We start from the raw sequence: 21,894 nt of genomic DNA, 5'->3' as shown, positions 1-21,894 counted from the left end.
GAGAGCGCTCGGTAAGAAGGCAGACCCTACCTTCCCAGCCCCTCACAAACCGCTCTGAGGTGTAGAATTCAAGGAGGCAGAGCCGCGGGTCGCGTCACCCAGTTCCCCGCGCGGAGACTTCATTCATCTTTTTCCTTCAGCATAGCCAGCAAGCTCCTCACGCGGTGTCTCCTAAAACGAACAACCCGTGCACACCCTCTCCCCCTCTCCCTCCCACGCAGGTCTCCACATCGACTCCGTTGCCCAAACCACCTGGAAACCAGCCTAGATTTCCTTACCCGTTCACCGAGGTGAGTCGATTTTTCATTCTTAGGATTCGCTCCCTTCGTATCACCGTCCTGCTCTCACTTTATTTATTTTTTTTCTTACAAAGATTTTGTTTGTCTGAGAGAGCGCGCGAGTGAGTGCGCACGTGCAGGGGGAGCAGCAGGCAGAGGCGGAGGGAGAAGCAGGCTCCCTGCCGAGCAAGGAGCCTGATGCGGGACTCGATCCTAGAATTCTGGGATCACGACCTGAGCTGAAGGCAGCCGCTTAACCGACTGAGCCACCCGGGCGTCCCCCTGCTCTCACTTTAGACTATTCCCCTTGCCTGGACCCACTGAGTTGTAAAACTGAACCGTTATTGTAGCTCCCGCTAAGGATAAAAAAGGTGGCAAATGAACTGATGCCACGCTTTCTTATAACTTTGATTTTTTATTTTACATTTATTGAAAGTGTAGACTTCTATAGATACAGGTTTTTGTAATAGCTCACTCTAGTGCGTACATAAAAAGGAAATTTAAAAAGAGTAACATGGTAACAGTATTCCCAAAACTTCACATTCAAAGCCGTATGCCTATGATTCTTTTTTTTTTTTTTTTTTTTTTAATACTCAGCCTTACACACAATGTAGTCCTCTGTGCATGCCATCAAGGGCTTTGGTGATGTAGCATTTCTTAAGAGTGTTCCTCTTCTGTCTCTAGAATTTTCTTCCAAGCCTCAGACACCCGTTTTGCACGTTTTGATTCTTCTGAGTAGGTTTGACAAATACAGTATGACTACTGTCTGGCTGATAGTTGTAATGAAACATCCCAATTTAGATGTTAAAGTATAAACAAAATGCCTCCTAGAATCAAGGAAATGTATCTTTCTGATTCTAGTCTTGCCCTCCCTCATATACATCTTCTAAGAAACCACCAGGAAGATCTATCCAAAAACCCCACCCAGTCTCCCTTGAAGGAGCTCCTGGGTGGCTCAGTGGGTTAAGCTTCTGCCTTTGGCTCAGGTGGTCAGCTCAGGGTCCTGGGATGGAGCCCCACATCCTCTGCACAGCAGGGAGCCTGCTTCCGCTTCCTCCTCTCTCTCTGCCTGCCTCTTTGCCTACTTGTGATCTCTCTTTCTCTCTCTCTGTCAAATAAAAAAATAAAATCTTTTAAAAAATCTCCCTTGGAAAAAAAACAATAGAAAAAAATCAGTGAATTTTTTAAAAATTAAGATTTTATTTAAAGATTTTTATTTATTTATTTATCAGGGCACGTGGGTGGCTCAGTAGATTAAAGCCTCTGCCTTCGGCTCAGGTCATGATCCCAGGGTCCTGGGATCGAGCCTCACATCAGGCTCTCTTCTATGCAGGGAGCCTGCTTCCATTCCTCTCTCCCTCTCTCTGCCCGTCTCTCCGCCTACTTGTGATCTCTGTCTGTCAAATAAATAAATAAATCTTTAAAAATATATATATTTATTTGTTTATTTATTTGGCAGGGTGATAGAGAGCACAAGTACGCAGAGAGGCAGGCAGAGGGAGAGGAAGAAGCAGACTCTCCGCAGAGCAGGGAGCCCAATGTGGGGCTTGATCTCAGGACTCTGGGATCATGACCCGAGCCGAAGGCAGACCCTTAACCAATTGAGCCACCCAGGTGCCCCGAAATTAAGATTTTTTTAAACTTGTTGAAAAATAATTGTAGATTCACATAAGGTGGCCTCCCATCTCCCTTCACCTAGTTCCCCACAGTGGTAACAGTACAGTATTCAAACCAGGAAATTAACGTTGGTACAATCCACAGAGTTTATTCATATTTCACCAGTCTTACTTACACGCATTCGTGTGTGTTTTTATGTAATATGTGTGTAGATTCCCGTAACCACCACCACAGTCACCATATAGAACTATGACATTACTATCAGGCTCCCTTGTGCTATCCTTTTATAGCCATATCTAACCCTTATCAGCCACTAATTTGTTCTCCATCTTTATAACTTTATTTCAAGAATGTTACATAAATGGGATCATACAGTATGAGACCTTTTAAGATTGGCTTTTTTCCTATTTTGGCCTATGGATGTCCAATTGCTCCAGGACCACTTGTTGACAAAGCACCCCTTCCTCCATGCTGCCCTGGAAGTCCATCCAACTTATCAATAGTTTTCTTGCTGAGTAGTATTCTGTGGAATGAGTATGCCATAATTTAACTATCTACCTCACTAAAGGACAAGTGCAATTATTGGGTAGGAAAGTAATCATGTTTAGTTTTAGAAGAATCTGCCAAACTGCTTTCCACAGTCGCTTTACCAATTACCAGCAATGTTTCCCCACATTTTCACCAACATTTGGTGTTGTCAGTAGTTTCTTTATTCTTGCCATTTTGATAGGTCTGTAGTGATATATCATTGTAGTTTTAATTCTCATTCCTCTAGTGGATGATGATGTTGCACATGTTTTAATGTGTTTTTTGCCATCCACTTATCCTCTTTGGTGAGGGTCTGTTCATACCTTTTGCCCATTTTCTAATTGGGTTGCCCCCTCCCTTTTTTTTTTTTTTATAACTATTGAGTTTTTAGAACTTCTTTATGTATTCTAGATAAAGTACTTTGTCTAATAAGTGCTTTCTCCAGGTCTGTCATTTGTCTTTTTATCCTCTTAAAGGGATCTTTTCATAGAGCAAAGGTTTTTGGTTCTGTTAGGATCCAATTTATTAACTTCTCCTTCTATGGATTATACTTTTGATGTAAAGTCTAAGAAGCTTTGCCTAGCTCTAGACCCTGATGATTTTTTTCTTATTTTATTTTCTATAAGTTGTATATTTCTATGTTTCACATGTAAGTCTGTGATCTATTTTGAGTTCATTGTTGTATAAGGTGTAAAGTTTAGGTCAAGGTTCATTTTATTGTCTATGGATGTCCATCTGGTCCAGGACGATTTATTGAGAAAGCAAACCTTTCTCCATTGAATTGCTTTTGCACCTTTGTCAAAAACCAGTTTGGCAACAAAACCTAACAGCACACCTAAAGGAGCTGGAAAAGGAACAAAAAAGAACTTATCAAACTCAACACCCCCAAAATAAATAATCCAGTTAATAAATAAGCCAAAGACATGAACAGACATCTCTCCAAAGAAGACGAATAAATGGCTAACAGATGCATGGAAAAAATGCTCAACATCATTCATTATCAAGGAAATACAAATCAAAACCACAATGAGATACCACCTCACAATGATCAGAATAGCTAAAATTAACCACTTCGGAAAAAAACACAGACGTTGGGGAAGATGCAGAGAAAGGGGAAACCTCTGAAACCACTGTTGGGAATGCAAACTGGTGTAGCCCCTCTGGAAAACAGTATAGAGGTTCCTCAAGCAGTTAAAATAGAACTATCCTATGACCCAGCAATTGTACTACTAAGTATCCAAAGGATACAAAAATACTGATTCAAAGGGGCATGTGCACCACAATGTTTACAGCACTGCTATCAATAAGAACCAAATTATGGAAAGAGCCCAAATGATGATGATGTCCATCAACTGATGAATGGATAAATAAGTGGTGATACACACACACACACACACACACACACACACACACACACACAGAGGAATATTACTCGGCCAGCAAAAAGAATGAAATCCTGCTGTTTGCAACAATGTGGATGGAACTAGAGTATATTATTTTATGTGAAATAAGTCAGAGAAAGAAAAATACCATTTGATTTCACTCATCTGTAGAATCTAAGAAACAAAACAGAAGAACATAGGGGAAGAGAAGGAAAAATAAAATAAGACAAAAACAAAGGGAGGAAAACTGTAAGAGACTCTGAACTATAGAGAACAAATTGAGGGTTGCTGGAAGGAAGGTGAGGGGGAATGGGCTAAATGGGTGATGAGCATTAAGGAATGCACTTGTTGGGCATCAGCTGCTTCTTTCAGCTCAGGTCACGATATCAGGGTCCAGGGATTGAGCCCCACATCAGGGTCCCTGCTGAACGGGAAGTCTGCTTCTCCCTTTCCCTCTGCCCCCACCCCTGGTTCATGATCTCTCTCCTCTCCTTACTCTAATAAATAAATAAAATATTTTTTTTTTTAATAAGAGGAGGGCATTTAGGATGAGCACTGAGTATTATATGTAAGTAATGAATCACTGAATTTTACTCCTGAAACCAATACTGCATTATATGTTAACCAACTTAAATTTAAATAAAAACTTGAGGGGAGCCTGGGTGGCTCAACGGGTTAAGTGTCTGCCTTCAGCTCAGGTCATGATCTCTGGGGGTCTGCAGTAGAGCCCTGCATCAGGCTCCATGCTCAGCTGGGAGTCTGTTTCTCTGTCTTCCTCTCCCTCAGTCCTTACCCCCCAACTCATGCTTGAAAATAAATAAATAAACTTTTTTCAATTTTTTTTTAAGATTTTATTTATTTATTTGACAGAGAGAGATCACAAGTAGGCAGAGGCAGGCAGAGAGAGAGGAGGAAGCAGGCTCCCTGCTGAGCAGAGAGCCCGATGCGGGACTCGATCCCAGGACCCTGAGATCATGATCTGAGCCGAAGGCAGCGGCTTAACCCACTGAGCCACCCAGGCGCCCAACTTTTTTTCAATTTTTTAAAATAAATAGGGCGCCTGTGTGGGCTAAGCCTCTGCCTTCGGCTTAGGTCGTGATCTCGGTGTCCTAGGATCCAGCCACATAGGGCTCTCTGCTCAGCAGGGAGCCTGCTTCCCCCTTCTCTCTGCCTGCCTCTCTACTTGTGATCTCTCTCTCTCTCTGTCATATAAATAAAATCTTTAAAATTCTTTAAAATAAATAAAGACTTGGAAGAAAAACATAAAAAGGTATTATTATTATTTCCTTTTTTAAAAAATCAGTTTGGGGGGCGCCTGGGTGGCTCAGTGTGTTAAGCCTCTGCCTTCAGCTCAGGTCATGGTCCCAGGGTCGTGGGATCGAGCCCCGCATCGGGCTCTCTGCTCTGCGGGGAGCCTGCTTCCTCCTCTCTCTCTGCCTGCCTCTCTGCCTACTTGTGATCTCTTGTCTGTCAAATAAATAAATAAAATCTTTTTTTTTTTAATAAATAAAATCTTTAAAAAAAAATCAGTTTGGCATATTTGTGAAAGTCTAATTCTGGGTTTTCTGGGATCAGTGGATCAGATCCACTGAACTGTGTGTCTTTTTCCTTCTGCCAATAACACACTGTCTTAATTACTATAGGTACATAGTAAGCCTTAACATCATATAGAATTATTTCTACCACTTTACTGTTCTTTTTCAGATAGTTTTAGTTATTCTAGATTTTTTGCCTCAAAAGGTTATTTTTTAAATACTTTTATGAGCTGACAAGAAAATATAGATTGTGTGACCAAAAAGTAAGTTAAAGCTGGTACTCAGAGAGATAAGCTAAACACTGTAAGCTAGTTTTGCCTTATGGACTTTGCTCAAAAGTTGAATTTAGGTATGTTGATGGCCTCACTGGATGCCACTGTGGCAGAGGAGACAGAGCTCAAGGCTTTTCTAGGGTTAGAAATCTAATAGAAGTTCCCCACCATAAAGTCAGAACCCCTATATTGTCATGGAAGAGTGGATTTAAAGTATACTCACACCCACACTGCCTTAGGGGATGCTATAGAAAATTGCTTGTCTGGAACCTAGGTGCCTAGTGGAGATCTTTTACCTTTTTTTCTTTTAAGTACTAGCAAAGAATTTATAAAGCCAAGCATCGCTTTTCTGCCAAATGTTTTGTTGATCCTAAAAACAAAATGGTAAGAATTTAAATTGGTTTTAGGTTAATAGTGCCACCAAGCACCAGGCGGGAAGCAATGCAATTCTCTCCAGATGAGCTCATCATCAATCCAGGCCCTGGGGAATTTCCACAGATACAGTTCCAAGAAATGTAAATGGTGATCAAAAATTGCAAACAAATAAGGAACAAGGTTCTAAGAGCAAGAGCCAGCAGAGATAGAAATAGGAAATAAGAAAGAGTTGGAAAATCAAGCCAAATTGTCCCATGTCTGACTAATAGGAGTTCAAAAAAAGAGAAAACAGGATATGAGATAAAATGAGAAAACAGGATTATAAGAGAAATACAAGAAAATTTTCCTGAATTGAACAAATCCTTCTGGATTAAATAATGTGCTGTGTGCCCAACACAAAGTAATAGAAGCACATCAAGACACATTTTTATGAAATCAGAATGTTAGGGAAAAGAGAAGCTTAATTTAGGAATAAATCAAGTCTCCTACCCCATCTTAAAAATTGAGATATAATTTGTATCCCATCTAATCCACTCATTTGGTATACAGTGATTTTAAGTGTATTCACAAGGTTGCGCAACCATTACTGCTAACTCCAGAACATTTTTATCATTCCAAAAAAGACCTTATACCTGTCAGCAGTCATCTCTCATTCATCATCCCTTGCCCTGTCCCCTGGCAACAACTAATCTACTTTCTGTCTCTGTGGATTTGCCTATTCTGGACATTTCATATAAATATAAGTCTTTTATGACTGCCTTCTTTATCTCCCATAGTGTTTTCAGGGTTCATCTGTGTTGTTGTATGTATCAATAACTCATTCTTTTTTATGGCTGAATGATACTCCATTGTGTGGATATACATTTTTAAAAAGATTTTATTTATCTGAGAGAGAGAGAGACAAGCAGAGTGAGAGGCATAGGGAGAGAAAGAAGCAGACTCCCCGATGAGTGTGGAACCCAACATAGGGCTCCACCCCAGGATCTTGAGATCATGACCTGAGCTAGAGGAGTAGTACTTTGAATAAGTAAATACCTGGAAACAATCTAACTAGCTATCAAAATGGAACTAGTAAAACATTATGGTATAGATGTGAGGATATAAAACAATACCCAAGTTATACTAAGTAAATAAGAAAGGTACTGAATAGTAATGTAATGCTACTCTTCTCAAAGGACTTATATAGTTAATATAAGCTTGAACATGCACGCTGTATGTCCAAAGGACTAAAAAGAATCTTTTAAGAATGGTTGCCTCTGCGCCTGGATGGCTCAGTGGTTTGAGCCGCTGCCTTCGGCTCAGGTCATGATCTCGGGGTGCTGGGATCGAGTCCCGCATCGGGCTCTCTGCTCAGCGGGGAGCCTGCTTCCCTCTGTCTCTCTCTGTCTGCCTCTCCATCTACTTGTGATTTCTCTCTGTCAAATAAATGAATAAAATCTTTAAAAAAAAAAAAAAAAAGAATGGTTGCCTCTGGGGAAAAAAGAGTGGTCACCTCTGTGAAGGAGCACAAAAAAAGTCTGTTAGAAACTTTTCACTTTATTACACTTCAGTAATTTTAAATTTTACATCATATATAGGATACATTTTTAAAATGTGTCTTAAAAAAACAAACTTAGGGACGCCTGGGTGGCTCAGTTCATTGAGCAGCTGCCTTCAGCTTGGGTCATGATCCCGGCGTCCTGGGATTGAGTCCCACCTCGGGCTCCTTGCTTGGCAGGGAGCCTGCTTCTCCCTCTGCCTCTGTCTGCCACTCTGTCTGCCTGTGCTCACTCTCGCTCCTCTCTCTGACAAATAAATAAATAAAATCTTAAAAAAAAAAACACACAATAGATGTGCAAGACTCAGCTCAGCTCTAAAGATCACAAATCTTTGGAGGCAGGGACCAGGCTTTTGAAATTGTGAAACTACCAAGATGATTCTGACGATCAGTCAGGATTAGGATGTAAACCATTTATATGGTCCTTAATGCCTCAGAATGAAGTGTACATGTGAGAATAAATCTTTATTCCCTAACTAGAAAAGCTATTTTCTATTTACAAAATATTTTACAAAAGCTATATTCTATTTACTATTTATTTTCTGTTTAATATTATCTATTACATTTTGTTCTTCCTATAGAAGAGGTACCCAATATTTTTGATGAGAATGCAGAAGCATAATCCCATCTGTTACATTTCCACCAGTGTGAAAGTGTTTTTAAAAACACATTTAACTTAACAGAATTATGAGGTAATCAAAAGTTACCATTTTCAGTACATGAAGGGCTAAATGTCAAAAAGTGCAAATAATAATTTTTATTTTGGGGGGTGCCTGGGTGGCTCAGTGGGTTAAGCCTCTGGTCATGATCTCAGGGTCCTGGAATCGAGTCCCACATCGGGTTCTCTGCTCGGTGGGGAGCCTGCTTCCTCCTCTCTCCTCTCTCTCCCTGCTTGCCTCTCTGCCTACTTGTGATCTCTCTCTGTCAAATAAATAAATAAAATCTTTAAAAATAATAATAATAATTTTTATTTTTTAAAAGCTATAGGTATGGCTAGTCTGCAAAGGGCAGGTGGTTAAGTCCAAACCTAAGACTATAAGACTTATGGATGAGTCAGACTTCATAGTCTACATGAATAAGTAAAAGTTCAACTAGAGTAAAATAAAGTATGAGGATAACAGATTCCAAAGAAGCCCCATTTTATTACAGAGAGCATACAAATTCCTTTCCTTATAAGGAAAAGTACTGTTCCCCTTCTCTGTGTTACAGATGTGCTTCTTCCACAGTTCCCAGGTTTCTCTTCTACCGATACTTTCCGTGCCGATTAAAGTGTTTGTAGAGGTAACTGATGCGTTTATTAAGGTTGTGCAGATCATCAAGGAACATCCTGTTTCCAACCATTCTCTTCTTTCGGATACAACGTTGTAATTCGTTCCCCTTCCAGCCTCGAAGCCATCTGGGGCCCTTGATCAGTTCTTTGGGGTGCCTTTCAAAGTCTCCTGTGTAATATGAGAGAGGGTATTAGTTCCAAGACAAGAGGGAAGCCAGCCTCCACCTGCTAAGCCTTCAGCACAAAGTTGCCATTTCCTGACCTACACCTATAGAAAAGACACATTATACCACATGATCAAGAGCACAGCCTCGGGGCGCCTGGGTGGCTCAGTGGGTTAATAAGCCTCTGCCTTCCGTTCAGGTCATGGTCTCAGGGTCCTGGCATCCAGCCCCCCCATCGCATAGCACTCTCTGCTCAGCAGGGAGCCTGCTCCCCACACCACTCCCACCCCGCCACTCTCTCTTTGCCTGCCTCTATCTGCTTGTGATCTCTCTGTCAAATAAATAAGTGAAATCTTTAAAAAAAAAAAAAAAAACACAGTCTCTGAAGCCAATCTGTTCAGGTTGCTGGGGGGTTCAAATTTTGCCATTTACTAGCTTTGGGAAAATCACACAATGTCTCTGTGCCTCAGGTTCCTTGGCTGTAAAGTGAAAAAGTTATTCTAAGAAGTAACAGCACCGTACACAACGTAAATAGACACGCACGTGTCTACTCTTACTATTGAGCATGGTACCGTTCCTACGCTGGTCCAAAAAAAGTCTTTAAGGTACAACTGCCATTCTGAGATTCTATGCCGCAGAGTCACGTCTTACCCAGAATCCCGATGTTGTCATACACCCCGAACATGGCCCTTTTCTCGTTCCAACGATCAACCACTTTGGGAGGAGGAAGGGTGAGCCTTACATGGAACATTCTAGGAATACCTAGGGATGGGGAAGAAATGGAATGAATATGAGCTGCTTACAAAACAAGCAGTTCTCGGGCATTTTTCTGTATGAGTCACTTACCCAGAGAGAAGCTTATGCAGGCCAAGGGCACCCGGCCCCATAGGACCCTTCCTGCCCCCAAAGAGAGGCTCCCTGCCATTGCTCTCGTCTCTCCCCCACAACAGCGCAGCGTCGCACGTGGCCTTCAAAGAGATGACAGGGACCTTCCGCACTAGCGTCAGAAGGCACTAGACGGAGGGAGCCATCTTGGGCTCACCCCGCCTCGGCCCCTCCTTCCCCAGCCATAGGCCCCGCCCTCCTGGTTCCAAAGTACGAACCCGGACAAACTCCCGCCCCGCCCCTCCCCGGTGCTTCCGGTTCGCCCGCAGAAGTCTGGGAGCGTCGGAACGACGGAGCCGCTACTCTCGTGGTTGCCTGGGAGGCCCCCGAACTAAATTTCAAGAAAATTCTCCCTGTCCTGGGTTGTCCCTCAACTGTGAGGGAGATGAAGGTGCAGACCCTGGAACTCCGAGCTTCCTTTTTCTGTGCCTCACAGCGGTTTTGCGCTATAGCTGTTTTTATTACCCCTTTTCTACTGGAGAGGAAATGTAAGGCTCAGAGTGAAGTGACCTGCTGGACGTCACACAGCAGAGGCGATGGCGGAACGTGGACTATTGCCTAAGCCTTCTAAACTCCCGGCTTGGACTTGCCTCCTGTCCTGGGGGGATGACTGAGTGAGCCCTAGCCCAGGGACGCTACCAATTCCCGGTTAGAAGCGGAGGAGAACCCAGCAGCCGCCAGACGAGGGGAACGGACGCTGGATCCAGACCCCGCCCCTCCGTCCGCAACGCGGCCCGGCTTCCCGCCTCCTGCGGAGTGATTGGCCGGTTTCTGCAGTGAGTGTCGCGATTGGCCTCCTAACGGCCGTTGAGATTTGAACTCCACGTTTGTGGCTTTGCCCGCGCGGCGCCTGGCTCTGAGGCGGGTTTTTGCCTCCTGCTACAGGGGATTGGCCGGTTTCTCTGCCCGCTCGAGAGCTGCGGTACTGATTGGTGCTTATTGTGCACTCCGTCTTTTTCCCTTCATTTCGCCTCGCGACCTGAGTCGGAGGAGCGACGGCTGAGTTCTGAGGTGTGGTATTAATGGGCGGCGGGGAATGAGAGACTGGGCATGTTGGGCTCGAGGCAGTATGACGCGGTATTAGACCGGGTAGGAGAGGCGGGAAGTTCCGTGCGTATATCCTTGGGGTAAGATGTAGTAGAAACAGTACGTTTTACAGATCCGCTATGGAATATGGGCAAATCGCCTAACTTTCTAAGCTTCAATTTCCTCATCTGTAAATTGGGTTATATTACTATGCATTCCTTGATATTAGTATTTGGAGAACTAGATCAGGTATGATGTATTCAAATAGCCCACCAAGTAGGTGACACATTGTAAACAAATATGTATTAAATGTTAATACTCCTATTCTGGGGCGAGGGCACCCACTAACCCATGCTGGCCCACTGTCCTGGCCTCGGGTGAGACGGTCTCTGTGTTAAACTTTGTCCATAACAACGGAAATAATAATGCTAACTTGATGCATTGATACACCAATTTACAGCTCTGTAAACATTTTCATAGCCCTTGACTCATTTGATCCTCAGAGCAACTTTGTAAAATAATCAGAGATAAGTAACTCCAGAACTGCAGATGTGGTTCACCGGATTATGTGACATGACCAAGTGGCAGTCACAACTAGAATTAGATTCTAGTCCAGGGTTGATCTCACGTCTTCTGAGGTAATGTTACCAGCTTGATAGAAGTTTGATATAAGCATCATATATTGAAGGGGCAGGAATAACAGAACCAGATGAAAAGACAGGCCTTAGATATAAACCCTAACCTATTTGCTGTTTGGGTTACAGCCCTGTGAGCCAGTGGGAGAAAGATGTCTCCCCAACTGTATGAGTTCCGTCTGCCTCTATCCCCTGAGGAGTTGTTGAAAAGTGGAGGGGTGAATCAGTATGTTGTGCAAGAGATATTGTCCATCAGAAATCTTCCATCGCAGCTTAGAGGTAAGACCCCATGCTGCTACTGTGCCTAGCACTTCAAAACAACCATCCCACATGTAATTATATTGTCTGTCTGCTCCACTAAGCTCCATGTGGACAAAGAACATATCTTTCCTAGTCACTGTTTTTTCCTAGCATTGTTTGGGATGTATTATTACCTGAAGAATGTACACATTGACCTCCTTTCCTCAATTATTCAATAAACAGTCTGGGTGTATGTGGCTACTCTTTGGACAAAAACTTATTTTTAATCTTTATCTCTTATCATACGCCAAAATTAAGTTTGGGTGGATTTAAAGGTTATAGGAGAAGGTAGCTTTCTCAGAATGAGTGGGACTTGATCTGACCTGTTTTAGGTAAAAAATTTTTAAAGTCTAGATCTCTTGTTTCCAAGAGTGTAGTAATAGGGGAAAACAAACAAACAAACAAACACATATAGCTGCAACACTGAACAGTATATGTACAATGCAGTTATCCATTGAAGCCTAGAGCTGAACAAAGCGATTTATATGTTATCAGTGAGCCTATTAGCGAGTTATCAGGACCCTGGGATCTGACCTGAGCCAGAAGCCAACTGAGCCACCCAGGTGTCCCAGTGCATCATTTTTTAAATAGATAATCACTATTAGAGTTTTGTTGTTGTTGTTTTTATAACAGTTCCATTGCTTTTGGTGTCTAGAACCCTAACTATAAGTTCTACAAGAACAAATTGTTTAATTTGTTGAACAGGTATTTACTGATGATGCACTGTGTGTCAGGCAGGCACTTTTCTGGGTACTGGAGATACAACAGTGAACAAAACATACAAGTTGAAAAGTTCTTTCTCTCAATGTTCTCAACAAGGAATAAATAAATATGGGATTTGTCAGATGGTTAGAAGTGCCAGGGAGAAATATAAGCAAGATAAACAAGACATGATGTGACACAAGGCGCATGGGTAGCTCAGTTGTTAAGCATCTGCTTTCGGCTAAGGTCATGATCCCAGGGTCCTGGGATCAAGTCCTGCATCAGGCTCCTTGCTTGATGGGGAGCCTGCGTCTCCCTCTCCCTCTGCTGCTTCCCCTGTTTGTACGCTCTCTCACTCTCTCTCTGTCAAATAAATAAATAAAATCTTTTTAAAAAAAAATAAAGATAGGGTGTGGCAGAGTAGGAACTGCATTTTATGTTGGATGATTAGAGAAGGATTTCTGATAGGTGACATTTGAGCAGAGGCCTTAAAAGTGAAGAAGTAGGGGTGCCTGGGTGGCTCAGTGGGTTAAAGCCTCTGCCTTTGGCTCAGGTCATGATCTCAGGGTCCTGGGATTGGGCCCCCATCGGGCTCTCTGCTCAGAGGGGAGCCTGCTCCCCCACCCCCGCCTGCCTCTCTGCCTATTTGTGATCTTTGTCTGTCAAATAAATAAATAAATCTTAAAAAAAAAAAAAAAAAAAGTGAAGAAGTGAACTATGCCAATTCTCATAGGCATTCTAAGCAGAGACAAAAGCCAGTGCTGAGGATCTGAGGTGGTAAAATGCCAATCTGGTTGGAGTGGAATAAGCTAGGGCAAAAGAGGTCAGGTGAGAAGTGATCCAGATTCCTCTATAGTCATGCTCCTCCAAGTGTGGTCTTCAGACTAGCAACATTAGAATCATGATTTAGGAACTTATCAGAAATCCAAGCTCTAACTCAGAACTGCTGAATCAGAAAATCAATTTTTTAAGATACCTAGGTAATTCAGATGCACATTTAAATTGGAGAAGTACTAATCTAGAGTGTTAAAGGTCGTGTTAAGGATTTAGCTTCAGTGTGAATGAGTTTGAAAGCCATTGGGTTTTGAGCAGAAGAGTGACATGGTCTGACATTTTAAAAATATCACTGTTGGAGTGCCTGGGTGGCTCAGTGGGTTAAAGCCTCTGACTTTGACTCAGGTCATGATTTCAAGGTCCTGGGATCGAGCCCCTGCATTGGGCTCCCTGTTCAGCAGGGAGCCTGCTTCCCCCACCCCCTGCCTGCCTCTCTGCCTACTTTGGATCTCTGCCAAGTGAATTAAGTAAATAAATATTTTTTTAAAGAATATCACTGTTGTTTTGAATAGAGAGTGTGAATGGCAAGGGAAGAAGGAAGAATGACTGATTGCAAGACTAATACAATAGTACCAGGTTGCTTGCCTGGGTGATAGCAGCGGAGGTAATTATAAAAAATTAGGTACTGAACAGATGTTGAAAGTCGAGCAAACAAGACTATTAATGGATTGGCTTGAATTTATAGGGTTAGAAAAAGAAGAATCTAGCATGACAGGGCTTTTGGAAGAATGGCGATGCTATTTACTGAAATGGAGAAGAATATAAGAGGAACAGGTTTATTTACTTTTTAAAAAGATTCTTATTTATTTGAGAGACAGAGGGAACAAGTGGGAGGAGGAGCATAGGGAGAAGCAGACTCCCTGCAGAGCAGGAAGCCTGATGTGGGACTGGATCCTAGGACCCTGGGGTCATGACCTGAGCTGAAGGCAGATGCTTAACTGACTGAGGCACCCAGGCGCCTGAGAGGAGCAGGTTTAGTTTGTTGGTTGTAGAGTTCTGGAGTTGGGGGGAGACATGCCATCTGCAGGTATATATTTGGGGTCTGATACTGAGCATGTAGAGGACATTTAAAGCAAGAAACTTGAATGTAGACAGAGATGAAAAGCAACTTAAAAACATAAGATCTGAGACAGTCCAATATGTAGAAGCTGGGAAGATGAGAAGAAAGCAGTAGGAGACACTAACAGCCAGTCATTGAGGGAGAAAGTGAACAGAGGTACTACCTGGAGGCTAAATGATGAGACTATTTCAAAAAGAAAGGGAGAGCTTGGGACTCCTGGGTGGCTCAGTGGGTTAAAGCCTCTGCCTTTGGCTTAGGTCATGATCCCAGGGTCCTGGATCGAGCCTCACATTGGGCTCTTTGCTTAGCAGGGAGCCTGCTTCCTCCACTCTCTCTCTGCCTGCCTCTCTGCCTGATGTGATCTCTGTCAAATAAATAAAATCTTTAAAAAAAAAAAGAAAGAAAGAAAGGGAGAGTTTACCTGCAAATTAATGACTGGATTTTGCAATGTGGCTATTGCAGTGTTGGGGAAGGCGGTTTCGGAGAAGTGATGGGGCAAAAGCCTAAATGAAAGAGTTTTATGTGAAAATGGGAGGACAGTTTAGATAACTCTGGTTGCTTTGCTTTAATGTGGAACAGAGAAATGGAGTAGTAGTAGATGGGGAGATAGAATTGAGGGAGGATTTTTTGGTAAGATGGGTGGCATTACATGTGTGTGTGCTGAATGAAAGCACTCAGAGAAAGAAAGGTTGATGGTGCAGGAGGGGAAGAGGATGAGCATTGGGGCAGTATCTGTAGTAGGTAAGAGAGTGTGGGATCCAGTGCACAGTGGGAGGAGATGTTTTTATTAGAGCATGGGACAGTTTATCCGTAGCAGCAGAAGAAAAGGCAGGGTACACGGGCACAGATGCAGATAGTGCAGGAAGATACAGATCTCGGGGCAACTGGAAATTCTCTTCTGTGTGATTCTATTTTCTCCCTGAAATAGGAGTGAACCCTTTAACTGGAAGGGAGCTGGGAAAGAAGTTCTTGATCTTCTGAGCAAAGGAAAGATAGGAAATAATTGCCTAGAGGAAAGTGAGTAGGCCTGGGAATTTGTAATAGGCTTAGCAAGAAGTACTAAGGGTCCACTTGAGATTGATGGTCATAAGTTTAAAGTGAGAATAGGCGGCATGATTGTGTATTTTTGTCAAGCCATTTTTATTTGTGTGGTTACACGAATGGAGTAAGCAGTCAGTTGTATTTAATCCAGATTTGCCAAGGGAATAAACATGTGAATTTTGGGGGCCCGGGGCAGGGAGCCTGACACAGGACTGGATCCCAGGACTTTGGGATCATGACCTGAGCCAAAGGCAGATGCTTAACCAACTGATAGCTCACCCAGGTGCCCGGTGTTGTGAATTTTAATGGAGAAAATTAGACCATAATGTCTAATAATAGGGGCACCTGGCTGAGTCAGTAGAGCATATGACTCTTGATCTCAGGGTCATGAGTTCAGACCCCATGTTGGGCATGAAACCTACCTAAAAAAAAGAAAGAAAGAAACCACAATGCCTAACAATAGAAGAATAGGAAATTAATTAAGATACATGCATTCAGTGGAATATTATGTGACCATTAAAAATTATTTACAAAGGTTTTATGATATGCTTATTGTAATATTAAATTTTAAAAAGCAGAACAGAGAATTAAATATGTGATATGACCTCAAGCAGAAATACTGTGCATACAATATAGATAGATATGTGTGCTTAATATTGTTCTGATTTCTTCGCGGGGATTATCTCAACCTTTACCATCCTGAAAAGCCCTAGAAGTGTGATCTTTTATTACACGCAATTTAGAGAAGAGGAAACAGACTTAGTAAGCCAAGTAGCTTGGCCTGGTAAATGTTCAAGCCAAATGTAAACCTTGACTAGTCTGACTCTAGACTAGATCAGTGGGTAATGCTTCAAAGAATTAAAGAGATATATGGACCAAGAAAATCGCTGATTGTAATGAAAAATGGGTAGTTGGGGGGCACCTGGGTGGCTCAGTGGGTTAAAGCCTCTGCCTTCAGCTCTGGTCATGATCCCAGGGTCCTGGGATCAAGCCCCGCATCAGGCTCTCTGCTCAGCAGGGAGCCTGCTTCCCTTCCTCTCTCTCTGCCTGCCTCTCTGCCTACTTGTGATCTCTGTCTGTCAAATAAATAAATAAAATCTTAAAAAAAAGAAAGAAAGAAAGAAAGAAAAAGAAAAATGGGTAGTTGGTAATCTTTGAGAAGAATAGTTGTTATATTGGTAAATCTCAGAAACAGATTTCAGGAAATTGAAAGAGGAGACACAATTTAAAAGGGATATGATAGTAAGGTCAAATGAAAGGTATTGAGCATATTCGTTTTATTTATTTTAAAGTGAGGCCTGAGCCTGTTGTCAGGATAAGAGCACATCCTCGACAGGGTAAGAGCAAAGGTGAAAAAGAGGAGATAAATCTTTGGGGCAGTGAGACACATTAGTTTTAGATGAGAGAAACTTTTTTGCCTGAGACTCAAGCAAAGAATGGGAAGATGTTGGGACGCCTGGGTGGCTCAGTTGGTTGGACGACTGCCCTCGGCTCAGGTCATGATCCCGGAGTCCTGGGATCGAGTCCCGCATCAGGCTCCCAGCTCCATGGGGACTCTGCTTCTCTCTCTGACCTTCTCCTCGCTCATGTTCTCTCTCACTGTCTCTCTCTCAACTAAATAAATAAAATCTTTAAAAAAAAAAAAAAAAGAATGGGAAGATGTTGATAGAGGGGCTTGTTGACAGGGGAGCAGGATAAGTGAGAACCTGTGCTTTGGGTTTTGTTCTTTTTGATGAAGTGGAAAACCCTCATCTACTAAAGTCAGAGAGGCGTAGGGTAAGAAGTATAAAGGAAGAGGAGAATGTGTTATTATTATAGAGCTAAGGAGGCTGTAAGAACTGGAGGAATAAGACAGCTTATTTAAAAATTACAGAAAAAGAAAAAAAATAAAAATAAAATAAAAATTACAGAAAAGAGGCTTGTGGGTGGCTCAGATGGTTAAACATCACCTTCAGCTCAGGTCATGATTCCAGGTTCCTGGGATCAAGCCCCACATCAGGCTTCCTGCTAAGTGTGGAGTCTGCTTCTCCTTCTCCCTCTCCCTGCTTGTGCGCTCTCTATCCCTGTCAAATAAATAAAATCTTAAAAAAAAAAAAATCACAGCGTATTTATATGTAGTTGGACGTCCTAACACTACAGTGAATCGGGTCAGTGACAGTAGCGATACTTAGAGTACAAGATTCTGGTTTTACTTTCAAGGCAAACCAATTTAGTATTGGAGAAAAGGTGAATTCTTTCTTCCCCTTCCTCAGAAAGAGCTTGGTGTACAACTTGCTTCAAAACCTAATTCCAGGGATGCCTGGGTGGCTCAGTTGGTTAAGCCGCTGCCTTCGGCTCGGGTCATGATCCCAAGGTCCTGGGATCGAGTCCTGCATCGGGCTCCTTGCTCGGCAGGGAGCCTGCTTCTCTTGCTGCCTCTACCTGCCTCTCTGCCTGCCTGTGTGTACTCTCTCTCTCTATCTCTGGCAAATAAATAAAATCTTTAATTTAAAAAAAAAAAAAAAAAAACTAATCCCCATACTGCCTTGCCACTCCTATATGTTGTAAGACATAATTCGACTCTACTCCCCTTGATACTGAAGTATTTATCTAGAAACAATACGATCAGGGTGAAAAGAGCACTGGACCTGAGAATCAAAAGACCCTGTGTTTTCAAAATGTAATAAAAAGTGGTAACAAGTGCCACTTTCCTAAGGGGCCAGGGAGAAGAATGAGGCACAAACAAGTCAGCTGTAAGAGAGAGGGAGCAGGGGAAGACAGCTGGAAGGCCTGTAGCTGGAGCAACTCCTCAGTCTGGCATTTACTAGACACAAGGTAACGACAAGGAGAAGAAAAGAAGGTTATACAATAGCCATAGGCCTAGTAGGGAAACAAGAAGGAATGTGAGTCCTATATTGGTTACAAGTCTTAGAGGTAAACAAGAAGAGGAGTAAGGTGTGTCTGGTCCAGCAGCCTGGATTTGTAGTTGAGCAGATGCACTTACAGGGATTACCTTAACAGGAGGCTTTCTCTGACCTACAGGAGACTACTAAAAATGGAAGCCGGACAGCCCTCTGCCGTGAATGGGGCAGGGATTCCCAGCTGCTTGGCTTCCACTGACATGTATCATCCTCTCCACCAGAGGCCTGCTGCTAGTACAGGTTTTTCTCAGGGTCATCTTTAAGCATGCTTGCATGACCAGTACAACTCTTCATTAGTTAGTTATATTTTAAGCAGTATATTATTCTGAGGGACAATTACAAACAAGTATGTTACAAGTGTCTGACATAATCACATTACAAAGTAGGGAAGAAAAGAACTAACCTACATAACTGAAGACCAGTAGTAGTTTGACTATATACTCTGGAAAGAAGAACTTAACACAATTATTATAATCTAAGTTAGTAAAATTTTTTTAATAAGTGTTTGGTTAGCAATTTTGAAATTCTTTTATATTTATACCAGGATTAAGGAAATATGTAAATGAACTTATGTTCTTAATATATACACAAATAAAAATAGATATGGGGGATATGTATATACACACACATGCCTCCTATTCTCTGCTGAGAGGACCTAAATAAAAACTATGATACTCCCAATAGCAGTAGGCCTAACTAGTGCCTCAAACTTGGTTCCTAGATGTCGGACTTCCATAAAAGAAACCAGGACTCTACTGAGAATGGTTGATTCCAAGACTGGGCCAGGGAAAGTACCAGATGAGCCTGAAACATCTTATAGTACAAGAAACTGGGAGAGTGAAAGTGAAGGGAGCATGTTGAAAGGACACAAGTCAAGTTGAAGGAACTCCCAGTGGTCAAATATGGGATAATCTGAGCAAACAAAATAGATAGTAGGAGGAATGGATTAAAACAGAATAAAAGAAATATCCATGAGTCTACTCTGATTTGAATAAATAATTGAGGGGGAAGGGACAGCTCATCCTTTGAGTGGCATTCCAATTAGTAAGTGTAGAAGGAATGATGGAGAAAGAAAAATCAGCATACAGGGCCACCAGGCTGGCCCAGTTGGGAGAGTATACAACTCTTGATCTTGGGGTTGTGAGTTCAAACCCCATATTAGGTGTAGAGCTTACATAAAAATAAAATCTTTTAAAGAGAAAGAAAAAAGACAAATCACCATATAGTAAATACCTCAGTAATAATTATGGCTGGCAAAAATCATGGACAGATGCCTAAAATAGTGGGCAAAATGTGATGAGAGACAAGACATTTGCAGTTTCAAAGTATCTCTCCACAAGATACTTAATTACTGCAAAGGGGGAAAATAGTAACTTTACAGAGGAGATAACCTGGCAAACAATGCCAAGGGGTCAAAGTTAACATAGTAATAAGGCTTTGATATCATGTATTTCTTGGTAGAATGCATTGAAAGGACCCAACCTCCCTTCTGCATTCATCTTGCCAAAAATGCATAACCTCAGTCTAATCATGAGAAAATAGTAAACAATCCCAGACGGAGGGACATTCTGTAGAATAACTGACTAGCATACTTCGAAAGTGTCAAGATTGTGAAAAACATGGGAGGAGACTGAGGAAACATGACAAATAAATGCTCTGTGGGATCCTGGGTGGGATTCTGGACCAGGAAAAGGACATAAATAGAACAACTGACGGAATTCACATAAGGTCTGTAGATTCATTAATAACATCGAGTTAAGGTTAATTTCTTAGTTTAGGATAGATTCTTGTGCTGTGGTTATATAAGATGTTAACACTATTAGAGTGAAAAGTGTACGAACTTTGTATGGTTTTTTTTGCCACTTTTGTAATTTCAAAATAAAAAAAAAAAGAGAGAGATCCTGAGTTTGTGTTCACTACTAACTACACTGAACGAGTCACACAACTGCTCGGAGACTTAATTCCTTTTCCCCTAAAATAGACATAATACCAAATGCTTTATTGAACTTAGAGATGTAATGAAACTCAAGTAAGGCTTTCGTTATAAAACAGGACAAATGTAAGATTTACTATTATTATAATAGGTTACTTCGAAATGAACTATTTTCGTGATTCAGCCAATAAAAGTAATTAACTCAATTTTCTACTATGGGTGGAATTTACCAGAAAAATCTCTCCTGTCTGTATTAATTGGTTTCTTTCATCTTTATAGCATTTCAGGCTGCCTTCCGTGCTCAGGGGCCGCTGGCTATGCTGGAGCACTTTGATACCATCTACAGCATTCTACAGTGAGTATAACGCACATGGCTAGCTGGTAGTTTAAGAACTGTTGGCTATTGACCCTAAATTTGCATGTTAGTCCTGAAATTCCAAATTACTGGTTCACTGGTAAAGGCTCTGGGTGCTGAAATCTCTACTAATGAGCATTGACCCCAACTTAACACTGCATTTATTCAGTTTACCAATTTCACAGATATTTTTAAGTATTAGATTCTTCAGGTTTGATCTGCTCTAGAATGGGCTCTGCAGTTTCCTGTCTCACCCCCCACACTTTCTTTCCCTCATAGTCACTTTCGAAGTATAGATCCTGGCCTCAAGGAAGACACTCTGGAATTCCTGATAAAAGGTGTTTATGGGTCAGGGGGTAGGGGATGGAAGGTGTTTGTCACTGTTTGTTCACTTACTATTTCCTACATTTGATCAGCCATGTGATGATATCAAGGCTGTGGTGATTCAGTTGGTTTGGCTAAGCCCGGGGACCTTTGACCTATTAAGGTCTGTAATCTTGGTGGGCAATACAGAGTTGTGTGTGTTCGCTGTAAGGGCAGACCAACAAGAACTATTTCCTACTCTTGAACTACCCCTCTTTAATAGAGGCGGTTCTTCTAGTCACCAGAGAGAAACTGGGATGGTTGGAGTGAGAGAGTGGGGACAGGGCACATTCAGGGCGTCGAGGTCAGGGGTCCCAAAGGACTTGGCTTGTGTTGTGACCACTGAGAGATGAAACACAGATCTTTGGTAATCTGATGGCTGCAATTCCTGGGTGTTTTGAAGTCAGGATGTATGAGGAAAGTGAATGAAGCTGACTCTTCTGTCCCTTGCAGTGGTGTCCCGTCATTCCCAGGAACTTCCCACTGTCCTGGATGATGAAGATTTGAGTGTGTCAGTCAGGAGCACCCACCTAAATGCTCTCAAAATGAACTGTTATGCTCTGATACGCCTCTTGGAATCCTTTGAGACCATGAGCAGCCAGACAAGCCTTATGGACTTGGACCTTGGGAAGGTAATTTGGAGTTTCTGGCCTGGAGAGATAGGATGGGGAGAGATAGGGGAACAATTCTGAGAGTCCTTTCTGTCCTTATTTAGAGTATATGAGGAAGTACTCAAAAGTATCATAGCATATCCTTCTCTGACAAGAAGCTCTTCTATATTTTGGAATTTGTTTATGTCTTCTGTGTTCGTTTCTACCTTGTCTCAGTACTGGGTAGTTTTGGGCACTCAGACTAGCAGATCGTGACCCACTTTGTTTTCTTATTTTCCCTTAAATGTACAT

The 21,894-nt window shown here is 42.1% G+C and overlaps 2 protein-coding genes and 1 non-coding gene across 5 annotated transcripts in view; 2 read left to right on the top strand and 1 right to left on the bottom strand.

Annotated features, from left to right (window-relative positions):
• Positions 1-8,646: 8,646 nt before the first annotated feature.
• MRPL51 (mitochondrial ribosomal protein L51) lies at positions 8,647-10,031 on the bottom strand. Its single transcript, XM_059403737.1, has 3 exons — positions 9,805-10,031; positions 9,610-9,720; positions 8,647-8,963 (listed from the first exon to the last, which is right to left on the bottom strand). Exons 1-3 carry the CDS (start codon positions 9,881-9,883, stop codon positions 8,767-8,769), a joined length of 387 nt encoding a protein of 128 aa, XP_059259720.1. The 5' UTR covers positions 9,884-10,031; the 3' UTR covers positions 8,647-8,766.
• Positions 10,032-10,116: 85 nt separating this feature from the next.
• NCAPD2 (non-SMC condensin I complex subunit D2) overlaps positions 10,117-21,894 on the top strand; it is a 30,224-nt gene continuing 18,446 nt past the window's right edge. The window contains exons 1-6 of one of the 3 annotated variants that reach the window (XM_059403734.1): positions 10,117-10,619; positions 10,729-10,854; positions 11,634-11,783; positions 20,554-20,629; positions 20,909-20,967; positions 21,446-21,624. In XM_059403734.1, the coding sequence (XP_059259717.1) occupies positions 11,657-11,783; positions 20,554-20,629; positions 20,909-20,967; positions 21,446-21,624 (441 nt within the window). In that variant the 5' untranslated portion in view covers positions 10,117-10,619; positions 10,729-10,854; positions 11,634-11,656. Of the gene's footprint in view, positions 10,855-10,949; positions 10,971-11,633; positions 11,784-20,553; positions 20,630-20,908; positions 20,968-21,445; positions 21,625-21,894 lie in introns of those variants that run through there. The other 2 variants (XM_059403733.1, XM_059403736.1) reach the window with 2 other exon arrangements.
• LOC132021052 (small nucleolar RNA U85) lies at positions 21,045-21,373 on the top strand. The gene has a single exon (XR_009405230.1). It is a non-coding gene; the product is annotated as a small nucleolar RNA U85 (small nucleolar RNA).

This window comes from Mustela nigripes, chromosome 6 (assembly GCF_022355385.1).
Source record: "Mustela nigripes isolate SB6536 chromosome 6, MUSNIG.SB6536, whole genome shotgun sequence".
In the NCBI taxonomy this organism is placed as follows: domain Eukaryota; kingdom Metazoa; phylum Chordata; class Mammalia; order Carnivora; family Mustelidae; genus Mustela; species Mustela nigripes.
The sequence above is the reverse complement of the archived record's forward strand: the minus strand, read 5'-3'. Positions and strand labels throughout refer to the sequence as shown.